This window comes from Terrapene carolina, unplaced genomic scaffold, assembly GCF_002925995.2.
Source record: "Terrapene carolina triunguis isolate 2854851 unplaced genomic scaffold, T_m_triunguis-2.0 Scaffold42, whole genome shotgun sequence".
In the NCBI taxonomy this organism is placed as follows: domain Eukaryota; kingdom Metazoa; phylum Chordata; order Testudines; family Emydidae; genus Terrapene; species Terrapene triunguis.
Genome location: NW_020664393.1, coordinates 51761759 through 51784412, shown reverse-complemented (window position 1 = coordinate 51784412; position 22654 = coordinate 51761759). Strand labels below are relative to the sequence as shown.

At 43.8% G+C, this 22654-nt stretch overlaps 1 protein-coding gene across 1 annotated transcript in view; it reads left to right on the top strand.

The window, feature by feature from the left end:
* The window catches only part of EIPR1 (EARP complex and GARP complex interacting protein 1), a 143071-nt gene that overhangs the window by 47864 nt on the left and 72553 nt on the right, over nucleotides 1-22654 (top strand). Inside the window, exon 4 of the mRNA XM_024215810.1 lies at nucleotides 19544-19700. Coding sequence (XP_024071578.1) covers nucleotides 19544-19700 — 157 coding nt within the window. The remainder of the gene's footprint in view (nucleotides 1-19543; nucleotides 19701-22654) is intronic.

The window sequence follows — 22654 nt, the reverse complement described above, 5'->3', positions numbered from 1 at the left end:
AACATCTTAATGTATTGTCTTAATGCAGTCTCATGTAACTGATGCTTGCAGTGATTTCCATTGGTGATGAAGCCAATCCCCCACTACACTTTTCTGCTTTGTCTACACCAGCCTTTTTTCTGAAATATCTCAATATTGTTAATGCTGGCTCAGTTCCACTGGTGGGAGCCCAAGAATAGGTCAGGCTTAGATGGCCATGGGGTTTATACCACCATGTCATGTAGATCTTCTTGGTACAGGGCTGGACAACACAATGTTTTAAAATGTCAGTGGCCACCTGCAACCTGGCCTATGGTAGGCTCCCACTGTTCCAACCACTGTCGGAGCTGCACTGGTATAACAATGATAGGAAAACGTCCAGAGAACAGTGTAGGCAGAGGCAATCCCTCTATTCTGCCCCATTATGCTAAAATACCTAGAGATGTTGCCCTCATTTTCATTGCAGTTTAGGTTGGACATTAGGAAAACCTTCCGAACTGATAGGGTGATTAAGCACTGGAATAAATTGTCTAGGGAGGTCGTGGAATCTCCATCATTGGAGATTTTTAAGAGCAGGTTAGACAAACACCTGTCAGGGATGGTCTAGACCAGTGCTTCTCAAAGCCGGTCCGCTGCTTGTGCGGGAAGCAGCGCGGGCCGAGGAATGTGCTGGGTGCCCTTCCCGCAGCCCCCATTGGCCTGGAGCGGCGAACCGTGGCCAGTGGGAGCCGCGATCGGCTGAACCTGCGGACATGGCAGGTAAACAAACCGGCCCGACCGCCAGGGGCTTTCCCTGCACAAGCGGCAGACCGGCTTTGAGAAGCACTGGTCTAGATAGTCCTGCCATGAGTGCAGGGGACTGGATTAGATGACCTCTCGAAGTCCCTTCCAGTCCTATGATTCTATGCAATAACCCAGAGGGACACTGGACATTGTTGTGACTTTTTTGATTTAATCAGTAGAACTAGCAATCAGAAAAAAAGTCTGTCTATATGCGCTTCTGCCCAGCTTTTACTATGTTGCAGCCAAATTCTGCCCTAAGATTCACATTACGGAATTCAGAACAGCAACATAAAAACACAACGGAAGGGCAGAAATTGGCCACTGGTTGTAGTATATTTCCTTACCTGAGACCTTAGTTCCTCCTGTGCTGCTGACATATTTGGCAGTCCAGTTCCTCCATTGATTAGTTGTGGAACTTCTTCCCAGGTGATGTCAGAGCATTCAATATTCTTTCACTGTCTACTGCCAGTTCATCCTTCGCCTTCCTTGCTTTCTCTTTCATCCCTTGGGTACCCAATTCAATGCTTGGTTAGCATGTCTCCCATCTTCCATATGGTGTACGTGTCCCAGCCATCTGAGCCTTCTTTCTTTGATATTTCCTCACATGTTCTGCTCTGTCAGCTCCCTTACTTTTGCATTTGTTGTTTTGTCTTTCTATGAACTGTGTAGTATCTTCCTCCGCTATCTGTGATAGGCAGCTTCCGATCTTTTTTTTGTTAGCCACCATCATCAGCCAAGTCTCTGCTCTGTACGGTAGTGTGCTCAGTACAGTTGCATAGCATAATCTGACTTTTCATTTGGTGCAGAGACCTCTGTTTGACCAGATGTATTTCATCCTTCTGAAAGTGGTGTTTGCTTTTCCTAATCTTGTGTGAATATCTGTATTGCAGCTACCTTCAAATAGCAAAACTCTTCTGAGTTCTTTTCCATCCAGGTACACCTTTGCATCTGTTGTCCAGTTTCCTACCTTCAGAATCTGGGTTTGAAAGTTGCATTGAAAGTAAATGCAGTATATTACTGAGTCCCAAAAAAGCAAACCAAAAAATGTGCTCCATAGATGTACCTGTAGATCTCCAAAGTAAGGCATATCACAAAGAAAAGGGGCATGTTCAGGGCATAGGCTCAGAAAGTACTCATATGCGGTCACTGAAAAAACTGTGGATCTGGAGTGTAAAATTCACCAGTGTGCAGGAAGTGTAATGTGACTCTGATAGTCAACCAGCTAGCTGCTGCCTCTGTGCTGGTTCTGTCACTCAATTCTCTATAATGTGACTATTAAATCTGTCTCTCCTTTGTGTCCCATCCAAATATCCTTTTGGCCACATTCTGTTTGGAACATGATCTCTAGTTTGCTGTCCAATGTGTGTGGTTTTTATTTTTAATTTCATCATATGTCAGTATTCATAGTACAAATATGGAAGTGGATTGTCCAGAGATCTAAAACATAATGGCTGTATTGGTATGATATAATTGTGAATTTATTATGAGTAGTGGTTACCTGTGATCTGCCTGTAAATAATGAGAACCCTGCAATTTATATAGTTCCTGCTACACGTTGAAGCAATGAGCCAGCTGCTAATCATGGAGAATGACCTGTGTATGGACATGTCTGGGTTGGATTGTACTATATCTGGCAACTGTGTTTATCTCCGAACCACGCCTGTTGTCAAACGGGCTTATACACATGCTTCCATCAGGATTTACAATGAGCTGCTGTACTACACACACAGGAGCAGAGTGGAAGTGTATCTTCAAAAGCAAACATTTGGTCTTAGTATCTAAAAAGCTGTAAGCATCTGAAGTATTTGCAATGGTTACATTTCATTAAACTGATTCTGGAATTTTTTGAAATACAAGAAATAGCTACACATACAGGAATGAAAACTTGCATTCTTGTGTTTTGAATAGGGTTTTAAAATTGTTAATTTAATATTAAGACAGAATAAGGAAGTATTTTACGTCTTGCGATTGTAATAAGACATTAATTTGTAGAGGCAATATAGTTTATTTTCTTATGAACAAACTATAAAGACTACAAAGGTATTATTTAGAATAAAGCATAATTGGAAAAAAAAATTTCTTTTGAATTTCTCCATTTTATTCAAGGGGGGAAAGGATGTTTATATTCATTAATAAAGGAGAGTGATAAATCTGTTTGTCAATGCAAAGAATGAGGTTTCTGAAAACTAGCTGTTTGTTCCTGTCATACAGAGAGCATTAATGGGCACCAGCTGGGCTCTAGCTATAGCAGCTACACCACTTCAGCTTTGCACAGCAAGAGCCGCTGTGGCAATGGTGCAGAAGTGCCTCCTGTGCAGATTTAGGAAGTATACACTTCAGTTGTTGTTCCCTGGGCAACAGAATAACTGCAGCCCAGCTGGCTCTGCACCACCTGAGCTGATCAAAGAGCAAACCCTGTCAGGCAGTGAAACTTCAGCTCCTCCAGCTCCAGTGTGAATATCTGCAGGCAATGATGTAGGAAGTATTGTCAATTGGGTTTCAAGGTTAAACACGGGGGAATGAAATGAAATGACAGGAAAGATTAGACTGAGAATACAATTCTTACATACGTCTACTGTATACAGTTATTAATTACAGAAATGTATTACACTACATCTTATATACTAATATAGACCTAGAAACATATATTTTCCCTTTTTAAATTGTCTTGAAACAAAAGGCTAGAAATAGCTGGCTTACTGTATTCTCATGGAAAAGGGGAAGTGATCATGGACAGCTTATTGTATGCGTTTAGTCAAGAATGATATAGGTTTAAATCTATAGTTGTATAAAATGATATAATTAGGGAGGTCTCAGCAGATAGAACTAGTCTGCATGTAAATGCTGTAAGTTCATGTCAGAAGTCAAGATTGCAATTGATGTACAGTATATATCAGAGCACACTTCTGTGGCAATGTGGATTTTATTCAGCAAGGGGCGCCAGAAGAATAAAAAGTAGATGATTGGAACAGCTGTGAATTGTAATGCTAGCTGACAAGTCCCTACATAATTGTGATCTAAATCCAGTTGAGTCTTTGCAGGATCTTTTTCTTTTTGTAGTACTCTCTTGTGTGTACATTTAATTTATTCCTAGGTTTTCTCTTTTATATTATGGCAGCACCTACTGGTGTCAGTTTGGTCAAGGGTTTGTCAGTGCTTTCACATTTTAAAATCCTGTTTTCAAGAGGGTTTTTTGTTTTTGTTTTTTATAAACGTTGCCATTAGAATTTTACTTCAGTCTGGAAACTGCAATTTAAAAAAAGAAATATTGGAACAACTTAGTCAACCCTTCTTAATGTTTTTCCCTTACTTTTGTTCTTTGTTCACTGCTTGTTTCTTCACACAGACCTTCCAATGTGCTTCAACTCTGACCTGGAGGGACCATGTGTAAGGTTAAGGGACTTGTTGAGTCTCTGCACTTGTGCAGGCCCGGGCTTCTCTGTTGGGACTGTAAACAAAGGATTTCAATTAGTGCCAATTCTCATGGTGGTTTTTAATGATAGGCTCCCTAGTCTATTACCAGTCCTCTGAGTCATCCTTGGGTCTAGCACAAGGGTCTCAAATATGTGGCCCGCGGAGTTATTTTCTGTGTCCCGCCATAGGCACCGACTCCACCGGCAGCTCCCCTCCCCCCCTCCATCCGCTCCTGAGCACCGCGTCCCCGCTCCTCCGCCTACCTCCCAGCGCTTCCCGCCGCCAAACAGCTGTTTGGCAGTGCTTAGGACTTTCCAGGAGGGAGTGGGGAGGAGTGAGGACACGGCACGCTCAGGGGAGGAGACGGAGAAGAGGTGGGGCTGGGGATTTGGAGAAGGGGGTGGAATAGGGGCAGGGCGGGGACTTTGAGGAAGGGGTTGGAATGGAGGCGGGGAAGGGGTAGGAAGAGGTGGGGCAGGGGTGGGGCCTCATGGAAGGGGTGGAGTGAGGGGGGGGCGGGGGGCAGACGGGGGGCTTTAACCGAAGTAATTCTAAAAGTAAATGCATGTTTTGTCGTTTGAGTGAGGTGTATTACTGAGTGCTTCTATTTTATTAAAACCCCTCTTCGCATTACAGTTTTAAAAAAGTTAATACATTGACTTTTAATAGCATACTATATTACTCTTCATTTTTTTTCATTTTTGACTATACTTTTGTATCATTGTATGAAAAGGTTTCAGTGATGCGGCCCTTGGGCCAATGTACTAGTCCTCATGTGGCCATCGTGATGATTTGAGTTTGAGATCCCTGGTCTAGCATATCTGAATTATGGAAGTGCCCCCAAAGTAATTTTGAAATATAATTTTTGTATGTGCAGAACACACAAAATAAAGTTCTACTTTGAGTGCTTTCTCATGTCGATTCTATGCTAGGTGTGCGTGCACCACATGCACAGTTGCCAGGGTTTTTTTCTCTTAGTGGAATCCGTAGGGCTGGCTCTAGTGCCCCCTGGAGCCCTGCATCTATGCACCGGTATAAGGGGTACCGCCAGTTCCTCACCCTCTCAGTTCCTTCTTACCACCCATGACGGTTGCTGAAACGGCTTCTTGCTCTTGCAAGGCTTTCTTTCTCTACTGGATTAGTCTTCACAGTTTTTGTATATAGTTATACTTATAGTTATTTTAGTGTTAAAATATAGCCAATTGTCCCATTCTGAAGGGACATGTCCCAGGGACTCCGGGCTTCAAGCCGTGCTCCACCTGTGGCAAACCTATGCGAGTGAGCAACCCGCTTTCAGCCTATCTGAAATGCCTTGGGGAAGCTCATGTCAAAGACAAGTATTAGGTTTTCAGGGGATTCAAAAAGACAGACACATTCACCTGAAGGCTCTGCTAAAGGAAGCATCCCTTAGACTGGCTTCGGAGCTGTCCTGCTCCAAATCAACGCCGAGTACTTTGTCCTCAGTACAAAGTGTGCCACCGGCACCATGCTCTTCTCAGCACCATTTGCCATCCTCGGTGCTGAAGAAGAGGCATAATAAACAACACGCAGAGAGAGGCTGTTCGCCGGTACCGAAGAGGGACACAAGGGGAGAGGTGATGAGACCTGTGCTGGGTCACTTGTCATCCCCAGAGCTGCAGTCAGCTCCAGCAACCCCGCTGAGGGCACCGAGCCCAATTTGTGACTTCCGACTCCTGGGAAGGGTCGTGGTCCCTCGTGTCTCCAGGCACCCTCGACTCTGGAGGCTTTCCAGACTGCAAAGTACTTGCTGTCCCTCCTGGTACTGCTCACTCCCCCAAGCACCTGCTCCCGCCAAGTTCACAGGGGTAGAGGGGCGCGTAGAGCTCATTGGGGTTGCATGGCCCTGCTGCAACAGTCCCTAGCCCAGCACCAGTCACCAGCTCCCCAGCACCGCCTGGAGGCAGAACCAGGTACAGCTCTGCCTTGGTCTCTGGACGAAGAGTCATCGTCTGAGTCTGAAGTTGAGTTGGTAGTGCCACAGAAGAGGTACCAGTTACTGGAATACACATCAGACTTCGGCGCTGCACCAGAGCATTGGCCAGTGCAGTGGCACTGTTGGAACCCATGGAGGTTCCCCCCGGTACCAGGGCCCTTGTTCCAGCAGTTGTACTTGGTGGTATCTGAGAGGCGTACTGTGGCACTATCCCATCCGGAACCAGATGCCGATTAGAGCACTGAGGTCGCCGAGGTGGGACAGGCTGAGGACTAGCCCCTCCTGTAGCACTAGCCTCCTCATCGTCATCCCTGGACGAGGTGGTACCAGGCCTTTCCAACCCCCAGCCATCGGATGATTTTAGGGCTCATTGAGAGCTCCTGAAGTGGGTCACCATGAACCTTGGGCCCGAAGTGGAGGAACTGAAAGAGTCCACCCACAGCCTAATTGACATCTTGGCTCTTGTGGCCCCCTCTAAAGTGGGGGTAAGTTAAAACCCTCTGGCAAACCCATCTAAAAGGGTGGAGAAGAAGTACTATGTGCCTGCAATGGGATTTTAGTAATTATAGTCCCATCCCCATCCTGAGTCTCTGGTGGTGTTGGCAGCAAACAAAAGGGACAGGCAGGGGCAGCCCATGCCACACTGAAAAATAAAGAGACCAAGAGACTGGATTTCTTTGGGAGGCAGCCTACAGCTCTGCATATCAAACCAACAGGCCCTGCTGGGGAACTATGACTTTAATTTGTGGGACTCTGTGACGGGTTGGGTCACAGAAACCTCCTTGGGACTGCCACCTGATATGCTGAAACTATCTCTGAGCCTGTTTTCCCTGGCAGCTTGGGACTTCAGTACCCTGTCTTGTTGAGCCAGACACGCCAGTCTGCTTCAAATACAGACCCAGGTCTGAACCACATCCCCCACAAGCTGCAGGCTTAACTGAAAACAGCTTAAGAAGTGCTTCTGTCTCTAGCACCCAGACACTCAGTTCCCAATGGGGTCCAAACCCCAAATAAATCCGTTTTACTGTGTATAAAGCTTATATAGGGTAAACTCATAAATTGTTCGCCCTCTATAACACTGATAGAGAGAGATGCACAGCTATTTGCTCCCCCAGGAATTAATTACTTGCTCTGGGTCAATTAATAAGCAAAAAGTGATTTTATTAAATATAAAAAGTAGGATTTAAGTGGTTCCAAATAGTAACAGACAGAATAAAGCAAGCAAAATAAAACACAAACACACAAGTCTAAGCCTAATACAGTAGGAAACTAAATGCAGGTAAATCTCACCCTCAGAGATGTTCCAGTAAGCTTCTTTGACAGACTAGACTTCTTCCTAGTCTGGGTCCAGCAATCACTCACACCCCCATAGTTACTGTCCTTTGTTCCAGTTTCTTTCAGGCATCACTTTGGGGTGGAGAGGCTATCTTTTAAGCTAGCTGAAGACAAAAATGGAGGGGTTTCCAGGGCCTTATATAATCTTTCTCTTGTGGGTGGAAACCCCTTTGTTCTCCTGTGTAAAATCCCCTCAACAAGATGGAGTTTGCAGTCACCTGGGCAGGTCACGTGTCTATGAATGCTTCAGCTTTTTGCAGGCCAACGCCATTGTTTACAAGTTAGTTTGAAAGTTCCCAGGGAAGCTCAGATGTGGATTGGCGTCTCCCAAAGTCCATTGTTAGTTAAGTACTCCCAATTACTTGAATAACACCTTGACACTGTTGACCAAATCTGTCTTATGTGCCCTACAGCAAACACTTTAAATACAAGCATAGAGCCAACGCTCATATCTTCAAATAGGAAAATGATACATTCATACAAATAGGATGAATATATTCAGTAGATCATAACCTTTGCAAAGATATGTTACATGGCATATCTAACATAAAACATATTCCAGTTATGTCATATTTACACTTATAAGCATATTTCTATAAAGCATTATGGGGTGCAACGTCACAGACTCAATGACCAATTTCAGAAACTCCTTGCCACAGGAATCTAAGCAGGAGTTTGCTGCCATCCTGGAGGGAAGGCAAGACTGGTCAGAGCCTCTCTCCAGGCAGCCTTGGATGCAGCCGACTTGGCAGCCAGAACAGTGGCAACTGTGGTCACGATGAGGTGATGTTCGTGGCTCCAGTCGTCGGGCCTTTCCCACAAGGTGCAGCAGTTGGTCCAGGACCTTCCTTTCAAGGGCAATGCGCTGCTCTCTGAACAGAGGGATGCCAAGCTGCATGGCCTGAAAGATTCAAGGGCAAGGCTACGTTCTCTTGGCCATGCCTATGGCCTCCAGGAAACATTTCTGGCCCCAACTGCCTCCCAGGTTCTCAGGGTCTCACAGGCACAAACCCTATAGAAAGAAAGGGAAGGGCTATAAACACTGGCAGCCCTTGCCTTCTGCCTCAGCCTCTCAGTCAGGCTTGGGTAGATACCCTGGTGGTTCTATGCAGGTCTTTTAATGGTGTGCCCAAGGACTGCATACCTGGATCCATCCCCCCTTTTATTTTTGGACTGCTTGTTTCCCTTCCAGACTACTTGGTCCCACATAGCGTTGGACCTTTGGGTGCTCAGTACTGTGTCAACTGGATATACCCTGCAGTTTCTGTGCATCACTCCCTTCCACCGCACAAACCCGTCCCTCTTCAGGGACCCTTTTCATAAGCAACTTCTCGCCCAGGAGATGTAAGCCCCAGTGCGTGTGGGAGCCATGGAGGAAGTTCCTCAAGATTTGAGAGGGAAGGGGTTTTGCTCTCGATATTTCATAATTCCAAAGGCCAAAGGGGGCCTCAGGCCCATCCTGGACTTGCGTCGCCTCAACAAATATCTCAAGAAGTTGAAGTTACGCATGGTCTCTTTGGCCTCCATCATTCCCTCCCTGGGTCCAGGAGACTGGTATGCCACCCTTGATTTAAAGGATGCGTATTTCCACATTTCCATCTTCTGTGGGCACTGATTTCTGGTGGGCCAACTCCACTACCAGCTCACCTCACTGCCCTTCAGACTATCAGCAGCCCCAAGGGTTTTTATGAAGTGTATGGTGGTGGTTGCAGCTTACCTGAGATGTCGGGGCATCCAAATCTACTGTGACAAAGTTCCTCCTCTATCTTGGTGGGTCCTGTGCTTATTGGCATATTTTCTTGCCTCAGAGATTCACCATGTGGGTTGGGGAACAGCCCAGTGACCTTCTCCTCTGGAAGAACTCACAGTCCAGGTCAATTGGGAGGTTTGGGGGGAATCCGGGCCCGCCCTTTACTCCAGGTTCCAGCCCAGGGCCCTGTGGACTGCAGCTGTCTATAGTGCCTCCTGTAACAGCTGCATGACAGCTACAACTCCCTGGGCTACTTCCCCATGGTCTCCTCCAAACACCTTCCTTATTCTCACCACAGGACCTTCCTCCTGGTGTCTGATAACGCTTGTGCTCCTCAGTCCTCCAGCAGCACACCCTCTCACTCTTAGCTCCTTGGGCCTCTTGCTCCCAGCTCCTCGGGCCTCTTGCTCCCAGCTCCTCACACTCTCACCACAAACTGAAGTGATCTCCTTTTAAAACCCAGGTGCCCTGATTAGCCTGCCTTAATTGATTCTAGCAGCTTCTTCTTAATTGGCTCTAGGTGTCCTAATTAGCCTGCCTGCCTTAACTGGTTCTAGCAGATTCCTGATTACTCTCGTGCAGCCCCTGCTCTGGTCACTCAGGGAACAGAAAACTACTCATCCAGTGACCAGTATATTTGCCCTCTACCAGACTCCTGTACCCCATTGGTCTGGGTCTGTCACACTACCCATACCTTGATTAGCTACTCAAGGGCCGTTCGCAGGCTCAGGTGCAGCACTGCATTGACATAGTAAGGGCACCTCTTGAGAGCTGGGCCTGCTAATAAATGAGCAGAAATCAACCCTAGTTCTGGTACAGAGAATAGAATTTATAGGGGTAGTGCTCGATTCCAAACTATGTCGGAGCTAATCGCCTGAGTCAGGACCATCAGCTCACGACCGATCGGGTATACCTCAAGTCACTAGTCCACATCGCAGTGTGTACTTGCATGACGCAGTACGTGCGGCTGCATTTCAGACCCCTGCAGCTGTGGCTGGCGTCAGTTTACATCCCGTGCAGGCACCACCTGGACTTGACTCTCACGATCCCGTCAACTGTTTTGGCATCATTGACTTGGATAGATCCTGAGTCGGTGTTGAATGGGCTTCCCTTCACTGCCCCATAACTGTCAGTGACTCTAGTCTTGGACACTTCAGACTTGGGCTGGGGAGTCGGCAGTCTCAGAACACAAGGCCTCTGGTCCCAAGAAGAACTCTCCCTGCACTTAAATGTCATGGAACTCAGGGCAAAATGCTTGGCCTGCAGGTGTTCCTTCCCTCTCTGTCAGACAAGGTAATGCAGGTCTTGACAGACAACACAGCTTCAATGTTCTACATGAATAAGTAAGGGGAAGCTTGTTCCTGTGTCAAGAGACACTCTGACTGTGGGACTTCTGTGTGAAGCACACCATTCACTTGGAGGTATCACACCTCCCGGGAGACTGGAATGCGTTGGCAGATCACCTAAGCAGGTCTTTTTCCTCTCATCATGAGTGGTCCCTTCACCCAGAGGTAGTCAATGCTATCTTCCAGAAGTGGGGGACTCCCCTGGTGGACCTGTTCGCCACCAGACAGAACAGAAAATGCCAACAGTTCTGCTTCATGCACGGGCTCAGCAAGGGCTCCCTGTTCAATGTTTTCCTGCTCTCATGATGGAGGGGCTGTTGTGTACGCTTTTCCACTGATACTCTTGGTTCACAAAGTCCTCCTAACGATCAAGAAGGACAAGGGGAAGGTTATTTTGATAGCCCCGGCGTGGACATGCAAGAATTGGTTTGGCACACTCCTGGCCTCTCGGTAACAACCTTACTTATAGCTCCCACTGCGCACAGACTTGATCTTGCAGAACCAAGGCCAGTTGCTCCACCCGAACCTCGCCTCCCTGTACCTGATAGTGTGGCTACTGCATGGTTGAACCCAGAGGAGCGAGCCTGCGTGGAGCAGGTCAAGAAAATCTTGCTAGGTAGCAGAAAACCCTCCACAAGGGTGGCCTACTTGGCTAAGTGGAGACGTTTCACTTGGGCCTCCAAACAGAATCCTTCCCCCTTTCGATCATCCCTGCAGTCCATCTACAAAGGGTAGAAGGGCAGGTCATGGAATGGACATGAGCAACACATCTTGAACAACAGTTCTGGAAGGTTAGTAACCATGTTTTTCTTAACTGGATTTCTTTCTGTCTCTAGCTACTTTCGTGGGGGCGGGCCACGGGAGAGAATGGGGTGGAGGGAGGAAGGAAGATGGTGTGAGAGAGAAATTTAAAAATTAAAGCTGTTAAGTTCAGAAAGTCACCTATGGTTCGAACACCAGTGAGTGTAGGTTTTTTTCTTATTATATAAGAAGAGAACTCTAATTCAGTATGCTTATTATCCACATTGGTGTGCTGGACTACAGCTGCTTCTAATGGATCTATTCTGATTTACCATGTCAGTCATTTAAATATGAAATAGTTTCTCAGTATATCCATTGAAATTATATGCTGTGTCCCTTTTTTAAAGCTGCTGTTTATCAAGGAAGATATTTTTTTTCCAGAAAGTCTCCAAATACAAATTTACTTAATACCCGATGACTCAACTTGTTGCAGTTTTCAGTATATACTCTATTTAAAAAGCCCCCAAAACAAACAAATAAACAAACCCATTTCTATGTAGTGATTGTAAATGGCTCTCTTTCAACCATTACTGTCCAGTCTGTAAACTTGTGGACCTGATGGTATTTGCTTACATATTAGGGAAGAATAATTCCCTCAACTGCAGGAATTACTGGGTGAAACTCTTTGGCCTTTGTCTTTGGCCTAGAGGTCAAACTAGGTCAGTGATTTTTCAACCTTTTTTCATTTGCGGACATAAGACAAATCAGACTACTGAAAGGGGTACAGTAGTCTGGAAAGGTTGAGAGCCACTGGATTACTGTATGTAACCTGTACTGTAAAGCAGGAGCAGCAGCAGACTAGTAGCTAAGATTACACATATGTTTCTCCATTAACTCTTATCATTATAACTTTCTGAAGTGTTCACCTTTTAGACTCAATTTTTTCTTTCAGCCTTGACCTCTTCTCAAAGGAAAATACTTTGAGTTGGAACAAATATTATTCAACTGTTTTGGAGTCCAAGAGGGAGCATGTTTGGGGTGAGAAAATAGGATACTTCACATGTTTACAACACATTCTTGTAACTTCTTTTTGAGCAGCTGTTGTGGTGGAAAATTGAAATATCATGGAAATAGCCCTCATTGAGAAGTGCTTTTGAGTACTCCACTGAAAATTGGTATTGATTTAACTGAATTGTGACCCACTGAAAATTGCGTTCTGTGCATGCCAGTATATTTTGCACTGAGTTTTCTCACTCTCCTTGTAAAGTGTGCAGCTAAACGCTGTATGTGTGCACTTAGGTAATATAGATTTGCAGAGAAAAATGTATACAAGGTGTACAGTGAATGAGACAAGGGACCAGCCTTGTAAGATGAGCAAGGAATGTGGCAAAGGTTCAGTAGAAGTCCTTGCCTCATTTACTGAGGTTTTGGTAAGGTAAGAGTTTCAGACCTCTTTTTAAGTTTTACTGAGGGATTCTAATCTACAAACTTCTTAAGGTGAGCAGGAGAGTAGTTTCTTTTGAGTGTACCTCATAAGGTTCATGAAGATAGGTGTTCCAATGGTGTCTAGTCAAAGAGAACGTCAGCAGGTTGTGTTAGTGTAAAAACAAACAGTAGAAGTCACTATAGCCATATATTTACACATGGGCTACCACCAATGGGGATGAAAAATCCTTTAATGTAGATGTGGTGTGGCCTAAGGAAGGCTTAGTGGCTGCTTGGAAAGAAATTAATATACTGTGTGGCTGATGATTAAGTGGCTTAAAAGAAAGAACCTTAAAGGTCCAATGCAATAGCCTTGTATGTTTGTATTTTTTATCTAAATATCAGTAATAACTCCTGTATTCATTTAAATGTCCACTTTTTGTTTTGTACTTTTCTAAAAATAAAAATATTGAAAATTAAATTACATAGTTTTAGAAAGAAAAGATTTTCTGGTTTAAGTCAAATATATTAGAAATTATTATTTAACTGTGTAACATGATGAGTATAAAGTTACAGAAAAAATGTTTGATATTGTATCTGAAAGATAGTATGTGAGAAGGTGGTAAAAAGCTATTTGCATGTCACAACTGGGGAGAGTTAATATTGTAGCAGAGATCTCCAAAGGGAATGCCATAGGTTGGTATCTTGCATAATGAAATATACATTTCTATTTGCCTGTAGGTGCAAGACAAATTCAAGGGCTAAAGTGATACTGTTCAATAGTAGTAAGAATGGAAAATGTAAAATTATTAAAGTAATGAGAGACTTCCAAAGTAATCTGGCAGTGAAACGTATGGATGTATGGCCAGTTCTGCAAGTACTGTACAGTTACTGATCCCCTTGTTGTATATCCATTGAGAATGTAGCCGTGGGAGCCTTGTTCATATGTAGATGGAGCTATTTTATACCGAGTCTCCTGTAGATCTGTAGCTGCTGATTATTTGATTTGAGGAGTTATGACCCACAATAGAACTTTACTCCATCTGTAATAACGGGTTGACACTTTACAATCTATTCCAGGCCTTCCTGGCTCTTTTACCAGAGAGAAAAGTATCTGTTTTTAAATACTTTGTATAAAAGGGAAATTTAACCTGGGTTTAGACTAGGCATACCTAAAATGACTTCAATGTTTGGCCATGAGAATTCCATTTTGGTTTCACACCTCTGGGAATGAATTGTTAGCTGTATATAAGCACATTAAAATGAGTGTAAGGGAAGATGAAAGGTGCTCTGAATTAAGTTCTTCTGCACCAGTGAAATCAGCGAAACTTCTAATTTCAGCATACCTTCAAAATTTAAAAATAGAACTGGTACCGCTTGCAAGGAACATACAGTTCTTGAGAATAGACCACAGTATGAGAGCTTGACACTGGCCCATCAGTTTCCATGAGCATTTCCAATTCCAGCTATGAATAAAGTCTTTTAAGATGATATGCTTGGGGATTTTGTGCATCTACTATGCAAGCTAGTTGTATAGTCCCAAGAAGACTCCCCCTCTTTGATGCATACTGGATTTCATCCCCTAGCCACTTCCAAATGAAGTGAAGCTGGTGTGCAGTGTTATACCATTTTACACATGAAAATCTGAGCCACCTTTCTGCTTTAGACCTTTTGGTATCTGTTAGGTGCATACAAAAGCATTAGCCTTACAAAGTGAAGAGTTGCCATCCTTTAAATTCAGATTCTTCCATCTCCTTAGCATTGGGGAGACCATTTCTAGTAAATATTAAATTTTAGGAAATACTGTCATTACAGTGAGATTGATGCTTTTTTCCATTATAGAGCGGGGAAGAGGGAGTAATCACAATAGGTCATTTTAAATCTTGATAAATAATGGATAGAAGTTTCTCATTTCAGTTTCTGTAAATTTGGACCAGAGACAGCTAAATAGCTGAACTACTTCCTCGTTTAGGTACATCTACACAGCTGGTGGCTGCAAGCCTCCTAGCCCTAATCCGCAGACTTGGGCTTGCTGGGCTCGGGCTCCAGCGCCCGAGATCCAGCCTGAGCCATAACTTCAAAGCACTGTCTCCACAGCCATGTTTAGAGTGCTAGCTCGAGCTTCACTAGCCCAAGTCTGTCATGGGCTGTGAGGGTTGCTGCAACAGGTTGTGTAGATGTACCCATAGTGAACTGGGACAAATGACTTCTCAGCTAGAGGGACCTCTTGTAAGTGTTTGATAGTTTTCATGCTAACATTGGATTATAAAGATATGCACTAATGTAGAAAGCTTAGAACAGTTTAAGATGAAAATCGAATAGTTAAAAAAAATTGCTGCTTCAAGTAAGTACTACAAAATAACAGCCATTAATACAGTAAATCTATCCTGGTCAAATTACATTTCAAAAAGATAAGCCCCTCTTGCATTTTGGGAGAACAAATGGCATCTGATATACATCATATCAAAGTAGATAAACAGCCTCTCAGAAGAGACACTGTATACTGGGCTCCAAGGAATGGCATAGCTAAGTCTGCAAGATGTGGAAGTATGATATATCTTTATGCTTTCACCACCCAATGGAGTCTCCTGTGCATACAATAGTGAGGCACATTTCCAGCTTGGTCTTGACAGCATTTATAGTTACTATAGTTAGATAGAATCTCTGCCCACTTACTGCGCACACTTGAAATGTAAGTGGTTTTCTTTATTGGTGGCTGCAGGTAAAATTTTCAAAAGCACCTAAGTTACTTAGGTGCTTTTGATAACTTTGCCCTGCTTCAAATTCTTCCTCCAGTCTTTAGGTGGCTTTCTTTGCTATTAGCAATTATTTTCCTTTACTCTTCCAAGCATCTGTGTGATGTGCTGGCTTTTGCATTGTCTTGATGAAATCCAAAACTCATGAGACTAGCTTAAGTGGGGCTCCAACTGACAAGTTACACTAGCTTCCTTAGACTCAACATTGCAGAAATACTCAGAGGTTAAAATTAAGATCCCAGATACCTTTTGCAGAGCTTAAAATACTTTCTTTGCTGAGATTAATCGAATAAAATCATATAATAAAATCTTATGCTTCAGGGCGTAAGTTGATCGTCTGCAGGGCTCTTGAAGGAATTTTTCCCTTTGCACAATTGGCCAGGTGTATACTGGGTTTTTTTGTTTGTATTGTTTTTGTTTTGTTTTGTTTTTGCTATCTTCTAAAGCAGCAGGGTTTGGCTGCAGCAGGAAATACGGCACCAAATGGGGGTGTATTGAGGTGGTAAGGAGAATTCTCTTTCTTAGATGCTTGGCTGATGAGTCTTGCTCACATGTTCAGAGTATGGGTTAACTTCAGAGGGTTCAAATTCGGATCACAATCTCTGCTGGACTCCTCTGTTCCACAGCCAGCATCTCTACTTTGGGTTTCATGGAACAGGAAATTATCAGAGTGCAGTTGTTGTCCACCATGTTTTTCAGTAAATAATAGATAGTGTGAAGGTGCATATGGGCACTGTCTCAGTTAACCAGCTCATTTAGGGTAGACTCTTTTCTGCTTATAGCCATTGCAGTCTGGAGATGATTGCAGCAAAATGTCTGTTTTTTAGACTATAAGCTCTTCAGGCAGAGACAAGCCTTTCTGTGTGTATGTTTAGTGCCTAGCACACTTGGGTGCTACTGTAACGCTGACAGATCCCAGTCGTCAGCAAGCAGGATCGAACCTGGGACTGCTGGAGCTTAGTGCATGAGCCTCTACTGCATGAGCTAAAAGCCAACTGGCTGTTAACTAAGACTGTAGAGCAAACTCATTTAATTCTCTCTAAGTGGTCTTGGTGCTACCAGATGGGCTAGAACACCACACCCAGAAGGTGTGTGGGTTACACTACTATAATATAAATAATAATAGTGGATCATCTAGTAGACTCAGACAAAGAAATGAAGTGATGTTAAAGAGGGTTTAAATTTGTTAAAGCAAAAAGTGGTGATGTGCTGGGTCTGCCTCACCCTTTGATGGGGGGCAGAAGGAGTTTATCATGATCTTTACCTTTAGACAAACTTAGTCATAGGTAGTTTGCCAGAAAAACAAACCAACAACAACACTTCTACCAAAGACTATACCAAACTCACCACTTTCCCAAATTCCTCCCAAAAGAATCTAGCTGAAAATCACTTGCCATTTTCTCCCCACAGGCACTCTGGATCTTAACCCTAGCTAAGACTCTGGAGAGTCTATGTACCATGGCCTCTTCTGAGCGGCTTACACCTTTCATGGTTCTCTGTGCATCTCTCGGTGGTAGTGGGACAGCCTCCAGGTGCTTGCTTTTTTTTTTTTTTTTTTTGTTAACAATATGCTTTCTCATAGCTGATACTGAGTACATGAACTTACTGTAAATTTAGCTTAAGTGGATAGTTGTTGTTTTTTCTTTGTATAGTGGAGGTGCTTAGTGTGTTAGGTGCACTGCTTTACCATTTGGTAAGGAAAAATAGCAATATAGAGTTGCTTTTTTTTTTTTTTGTTTTGTTCAGTACCAACATTGAATTGAAGTGGCAAATTTGGTATAGTATTAGGTGAGTTTTAAATATTGATCAATCACTCAGCATGCACTACAATTAGTACAGGTCTGTTTGCATAGCAACAGACGAAAGGGGATTGTCCAACACCGTCGTGATTCCAAATCGCCTCTTTGACCAAATTCATGTACAAATTCTAGCGTATACATTTGCCAGGTAACAAGTTCTGAAGTCTGCACAGTAAATTAAGCCTCCCCTTTAGCCCTCCTCTTTCAAGTGATTATCATCTTCTTCCATTGGTCTTTCCTAATTTCATCCAATTTTTATCTAGTTACTTTTCCTGTATCTCACAGATAACTAAGATTTCTTATTATTTATTATTAATTATTTTGGATTAAATGCTTACCCTCTTTCTGTCCTTGGGGAAGTAGTTTGTATGCCTTATTTATATATTTGCTTCAAACTGCTTTGTAATATGGACTTGTTTGGTTTCTGTATCCATGTTGCTGACATCTTAGTCCAAGATATTGTTTTGTAGTACAGTTGCTCCTGTTTCCTTTCCCTCAATTCTCAGTCAGCAGAATCACCTCAGTTCATAGCTCCAGACTAAAACCAGTCATATGTACTCAGAAAGGGAAGTCCCTCGTCTCTCAGTTCCTAATACAAAGCGACTCTTTTTTAAAGTAACCATTACTTACCCATTGGATTTTCACATAGACCATTTTAATAGGGATTTAATCTTCCCCAAACTGCCCTCCAACCCAAACCCCTACTATTAGTGGTCTCCTCACTATTGCCATCAATGGTAGGATTTTTGTGTGCAGCAGTATCTTGTACTGATCTGCTGTTCCAGGGGTGGGCAAACTACAGCCCATGGGCCGGATCTGGCCCACCAGCCATTTTCATCCATCTCTAGAGCTCCCACTGGGGAGTGGGATCTGGGACTTACCCCGCTCAGGTGCCCCAGCTGGGGAGCAGGGTCTGGGGCCGCTCCCGGAAACAGCAGTATGGTCCTGCTCTGGCTCCTGCTCTGCACACTGCCCCCACCCCAAGCGCCACCCCGCAGCACCCATTGGCCGGGAACTGCTGCCAATGGGAGCTACAGAGGCAGCGCCTGCAGATGGGGCAGCGTGCAGAGCCGCCTGGCCGCAGTTCCGCGTAGGAGCCAGAAGGGGGACATGGCCGCTGCTTCCAGGAGCCGCTCGAGTTAAGTGCAGCCCAGAGCCTGCACCTCTGGCCCCCTCCGGAGCCCCAACCCCCTTCCCGCCCTCCAAACTCCTCTGCCCCAGCCTGGAGCCCCCTCCCGCACTCTGAACTCCTCATTTCTGGCCCCACCCTGGAGCCCGCAGCCCCAACCAGAGCCCTCACCCCCTTCCACACCCCAACCCCAATTTTGTGAGCATTCATGGCCCGCCATACAATTTCTAATTCCCAGATGTGTCCCTTGGGCCAAAAGGTTTGCCCACCCCTGCGCTATTCCCTTGTTGACCTTGAACCAGATTCTCTGTTGCATAGCAATCTGCACCAGTGCAAAGTGGTTGCAAATTATTGCCATTCTGATATAGTAATGCTTACACCCACTTTGCACTAATGCAAATTTCTACACACGGTGCAGGATAATGAAGATGGGCCGCGCAACATTCTTTTCCCTATAGTGCTGATAGACTGCTTTCATAGCTACACCTATATTTTGCTACATCATCATTTTTTTAAAAGGCAAATTTAAACATAAAGGGGTTTAAAGAGCTATTGCTGCTTTTTTAAAAATAAAAATAAATCCTGTATTTGTCTTTTTTGGAAACTGTGTTTTTACAGCTGGAATTAAAGGGAGGAATTTGAATGCATATATGTTTAGAGGAGAACTCTTTTTGCTAAACAGTCTTTCACAGCAAAGGATGTGACTTAGTGCCATACATGCAAACTGGGGATAACCCAGCAAATCCACATGAAGAAATTTTAAAATTGTGGCTAAACTATTACTGTTAAGGTGCAAACTATACACTTGAGAAGGGGTCATTTTCATTTCTAACATTAATTGAAAGGAACATATGGGGAATGGGGCTTGGAAAATCTGTTTTCCTCAGAACTGAATTTTGGCTTTAAAACATGGAAAAGTGGATTAAATGTATACTAATTATGAGTTCTGCGGTGAACTGATTGCTGACTTGAGGTCTGTGCCTCTATCTGTGTTGTATGTTCTTTGAATTCAGCTTAATATAATATTTTAAACAGCAGATGTGCATTGCTTAAAGATTTGCGTAGATGTTGATGCATGTATACAGTATGTCTCCTGTACAATGATCTGTTGACATTATCCTCTGTTGCTTAGCTTCAGACAGTAAAGTCATGACATGTGCGGCTGTTTGGAGGATGCCGAAGGAATTGGAATCAGGCAGTCATGAATCCCCTGATGATTCATCAAGCAACACTCAAACCCTGGAGCTACTCTGTCACCTTGACAACACAGCCCATGGCAATATGGCCTGGTAGGATTCTGCATATTTTATATTCCCAGAAAAAGCCTAAAGCCCTGTGCTGTTAGTTTTGTGCAGATTTATATTGTAGAAACTGGATTACAAACTTTAAAACTATTCTATCTTAAAAAATGGTACAAATTGATTTTTTGGTCCCAGATGTTTATAGATTAAAAACATGTATTATAGTCCTTGCAAAAAACACATCCTGTAAAAGCCTGTGTACTGTTTTGTTGGGTCTTCCCCCCCTTTCATACAAGACCTTTGTTGCACACAAACAGGTGCTCTACTTAACATTTTAGCCTTTGTCCAGAACATAATTTTGATATCACATTTTTATCTTTGTTTTTCTGGCCGCATTTTGCTCTATTTGGTATAAATATAAGTAATTTATTGTTTATTGGGGGGAGATTTGATTATTTTACATAGTTCCTCTTTATTCTTTTCTGTCAACTAAAAATGTATAATGAGGTCTGGAATATTGCAGTGTGTTATCAGTGTGTTTTCATTATTTGATTGAGAGAGTGAAATTTGCTCACCGTATATTCATGAGCACCTACCTGTGTGAGTATCTATATAGCATGTTTCTGTGCAAGGCAACAGAATGTTGACACTCAACCCATAGGTCATAACAGCATGGTTTGGCATTTGCTATGACTTCTGGGCCATTTTCCACTCTTACACCAGCAAGCAGAGTACTAATTGCAGGAGAACTCTCTGCACTGGCTAATATTGTTTGTGTATGTGTGTATCAGCCAGAGCATTGAACGAAGGACCATGATCTCAGAGTGTACAGACCCCTTGCACTACCACCACCAAGAAACTTTGAAGATACCACCCAGAAAAGGGTGAATGAGGAGGGAGAGGATGAGACATGGGAATTGAGAGATGTTACATCATATTTACATACATTGAACTGGACATTGCAACATAACACACTTATGCTGTGTCAGGTGTTGCTCTATGACTTTCTTGTGGGAGTCTATTGAAATTGCATCAAAGGAAATAGCACTTTGATTCAACCCTATTTCCTCAAATTCTCCCCTTCTTTTTAGACTTTTTGTAAGACAGGTTTAAAAAGCTCCTGTGCTGCACAGAGGTGAAAGGTAAAAGGTAAAGCTGGAGAATTGCCATCAGCAGATCTCACCTACTGCTGGCTTCCTCCACTCAGAGGACCCAGAGTGGGTTAGTCTCACCTCTATGCCCTTCCCAAACCACACTAACTCTCTGAAGCTCTACTGCTGCTGTCTTGGGGAGTGTGTTATCCTTTTGTTTGCAATCCTTTGTCTAGCTTTCAAGCCATGTAACAAGCCTTATAGCTAAGACAAATATAATTTAAACTTCAAGTTAACATTTTGTGAGGCCCTATAAAAATTGCTTTTCTAATTCTTTTTATATATCTATTAATTTTGTAATTCAATAAAAAATGATCAAGTTTTCAACATGATTTGTTGTTTATAAACCCAACCTATTATTTTTGGTTTGTTTAGTTTATTTTTCTCTAGGCCATATTGTGGAGCCCCCTCACTAGAAACCCAGTGAGACTACTTGAGTGATTAGGTGCTCACTAGGGTGTGCTCACTAGGGTATGCATTGGTTCCAGAGTTGTGTCCTTAATCTGTGTGTCTGCCCAGTTATTTTTTAAGGAAGTGCCTGGGTAGTAAACCTGCAAAGTTTGGATTCAGACTTTTTCAGAGTTGGTGTGGGTACTGTTTGAAGCACTGAAGGTGGGCAGGCGTAGGCCTACCCAAAACAAAAGGCCTTCCCCCTCAATTAAGAATGAGGAACCACTGGACCGAGGCATCAAGTGGACAACAAATGAATAAAACAGGATCAGGAGTGACGTCAGAGGGTAATAATGAGGGATCGGAGGGGGACGGGGACACACCAAGCAGAGAACACCAGACAGCTCCCACTGCTCCTCAAAGGAGTCTCAGGAGTAGGTGGATGCTCTTCAAAGGAACTCTGCCCAGAGATTTGAGCAGATAAGGGACCGGAATTAGGCCACACAGTCACAGAGCACCCCCGCCCCGTTCAGCTTCCTTCTCCTACTGTGATGGATGGCTGACTTGGCCAGCACTAGGAGGAGGTTGATTATGAGGTCTCGTGACTTTGTGGGCCCATGGATGGGTTGTCCTAGGATAAGGAGGTGTGGAAGACAGTGCAGCCAGAATCTCCGTAAGCGGTTCTAGAGAAGCCAGAAGAGGGTCTGCATTCTGATGCATTTTACATAGAAGTATGCCAGGGTCTCCCTCTGGCCACAGAAAGGACAGATGTCAGGGGAGTTCTTGAACCATGCCAGGTACACGCCTGTGCTCATGATTCCGTGAAGGTGCCACCAGCTAGTAGCCCAGGAGGGCTGTAGAACCAGAGTGAAGTACAGCCTAGCCCTCCTTAGGTGTCAGCAGGTCCTGCCACTTGGCATCGGGGCGGGACACCAGGGCAAAGATATGGATGGTGTGAAGCATGAGTGCATACTGATTGTTTCCTGGGTGTGTTTCAGAGGCAGATTGGCTGGATGGTGTTCAGCCAACTGAGGTTGCGGGACAAGGGCCTGAAGGCAAGGTCTGGAGGGCCAGCTGGTGTGGGTGCAGTCGGGGTTTGGGTGTGGCTTTGGTAATTTGTGTCGGTGCTTTAAATTCAGAATCACTTATAATTAGTTTAGTAAGGATTAAAACTAATAAATAGTACTGTATTTAAAGACCTCCTTCCTTGTAAGAGACTACCCAAAGGTATCCTGAATAATTTTACAATGTTAAATTACCTTTATTAATTGAACACCTCTCTAGATTGACCAGAGACCAACCAGAATTGGGCCAAGATAGAGTAGCATCCTGTCCTGAGAACTCCACTGAAACAAGTATACACAAAGACCTGGTGTATAGGGGACTCTGCTGCATCATTCAAAATATTACTTTTAAGATTTTATTCTGAAACACAAGGCAGTAGTGTGCAGTAAAGTTGTG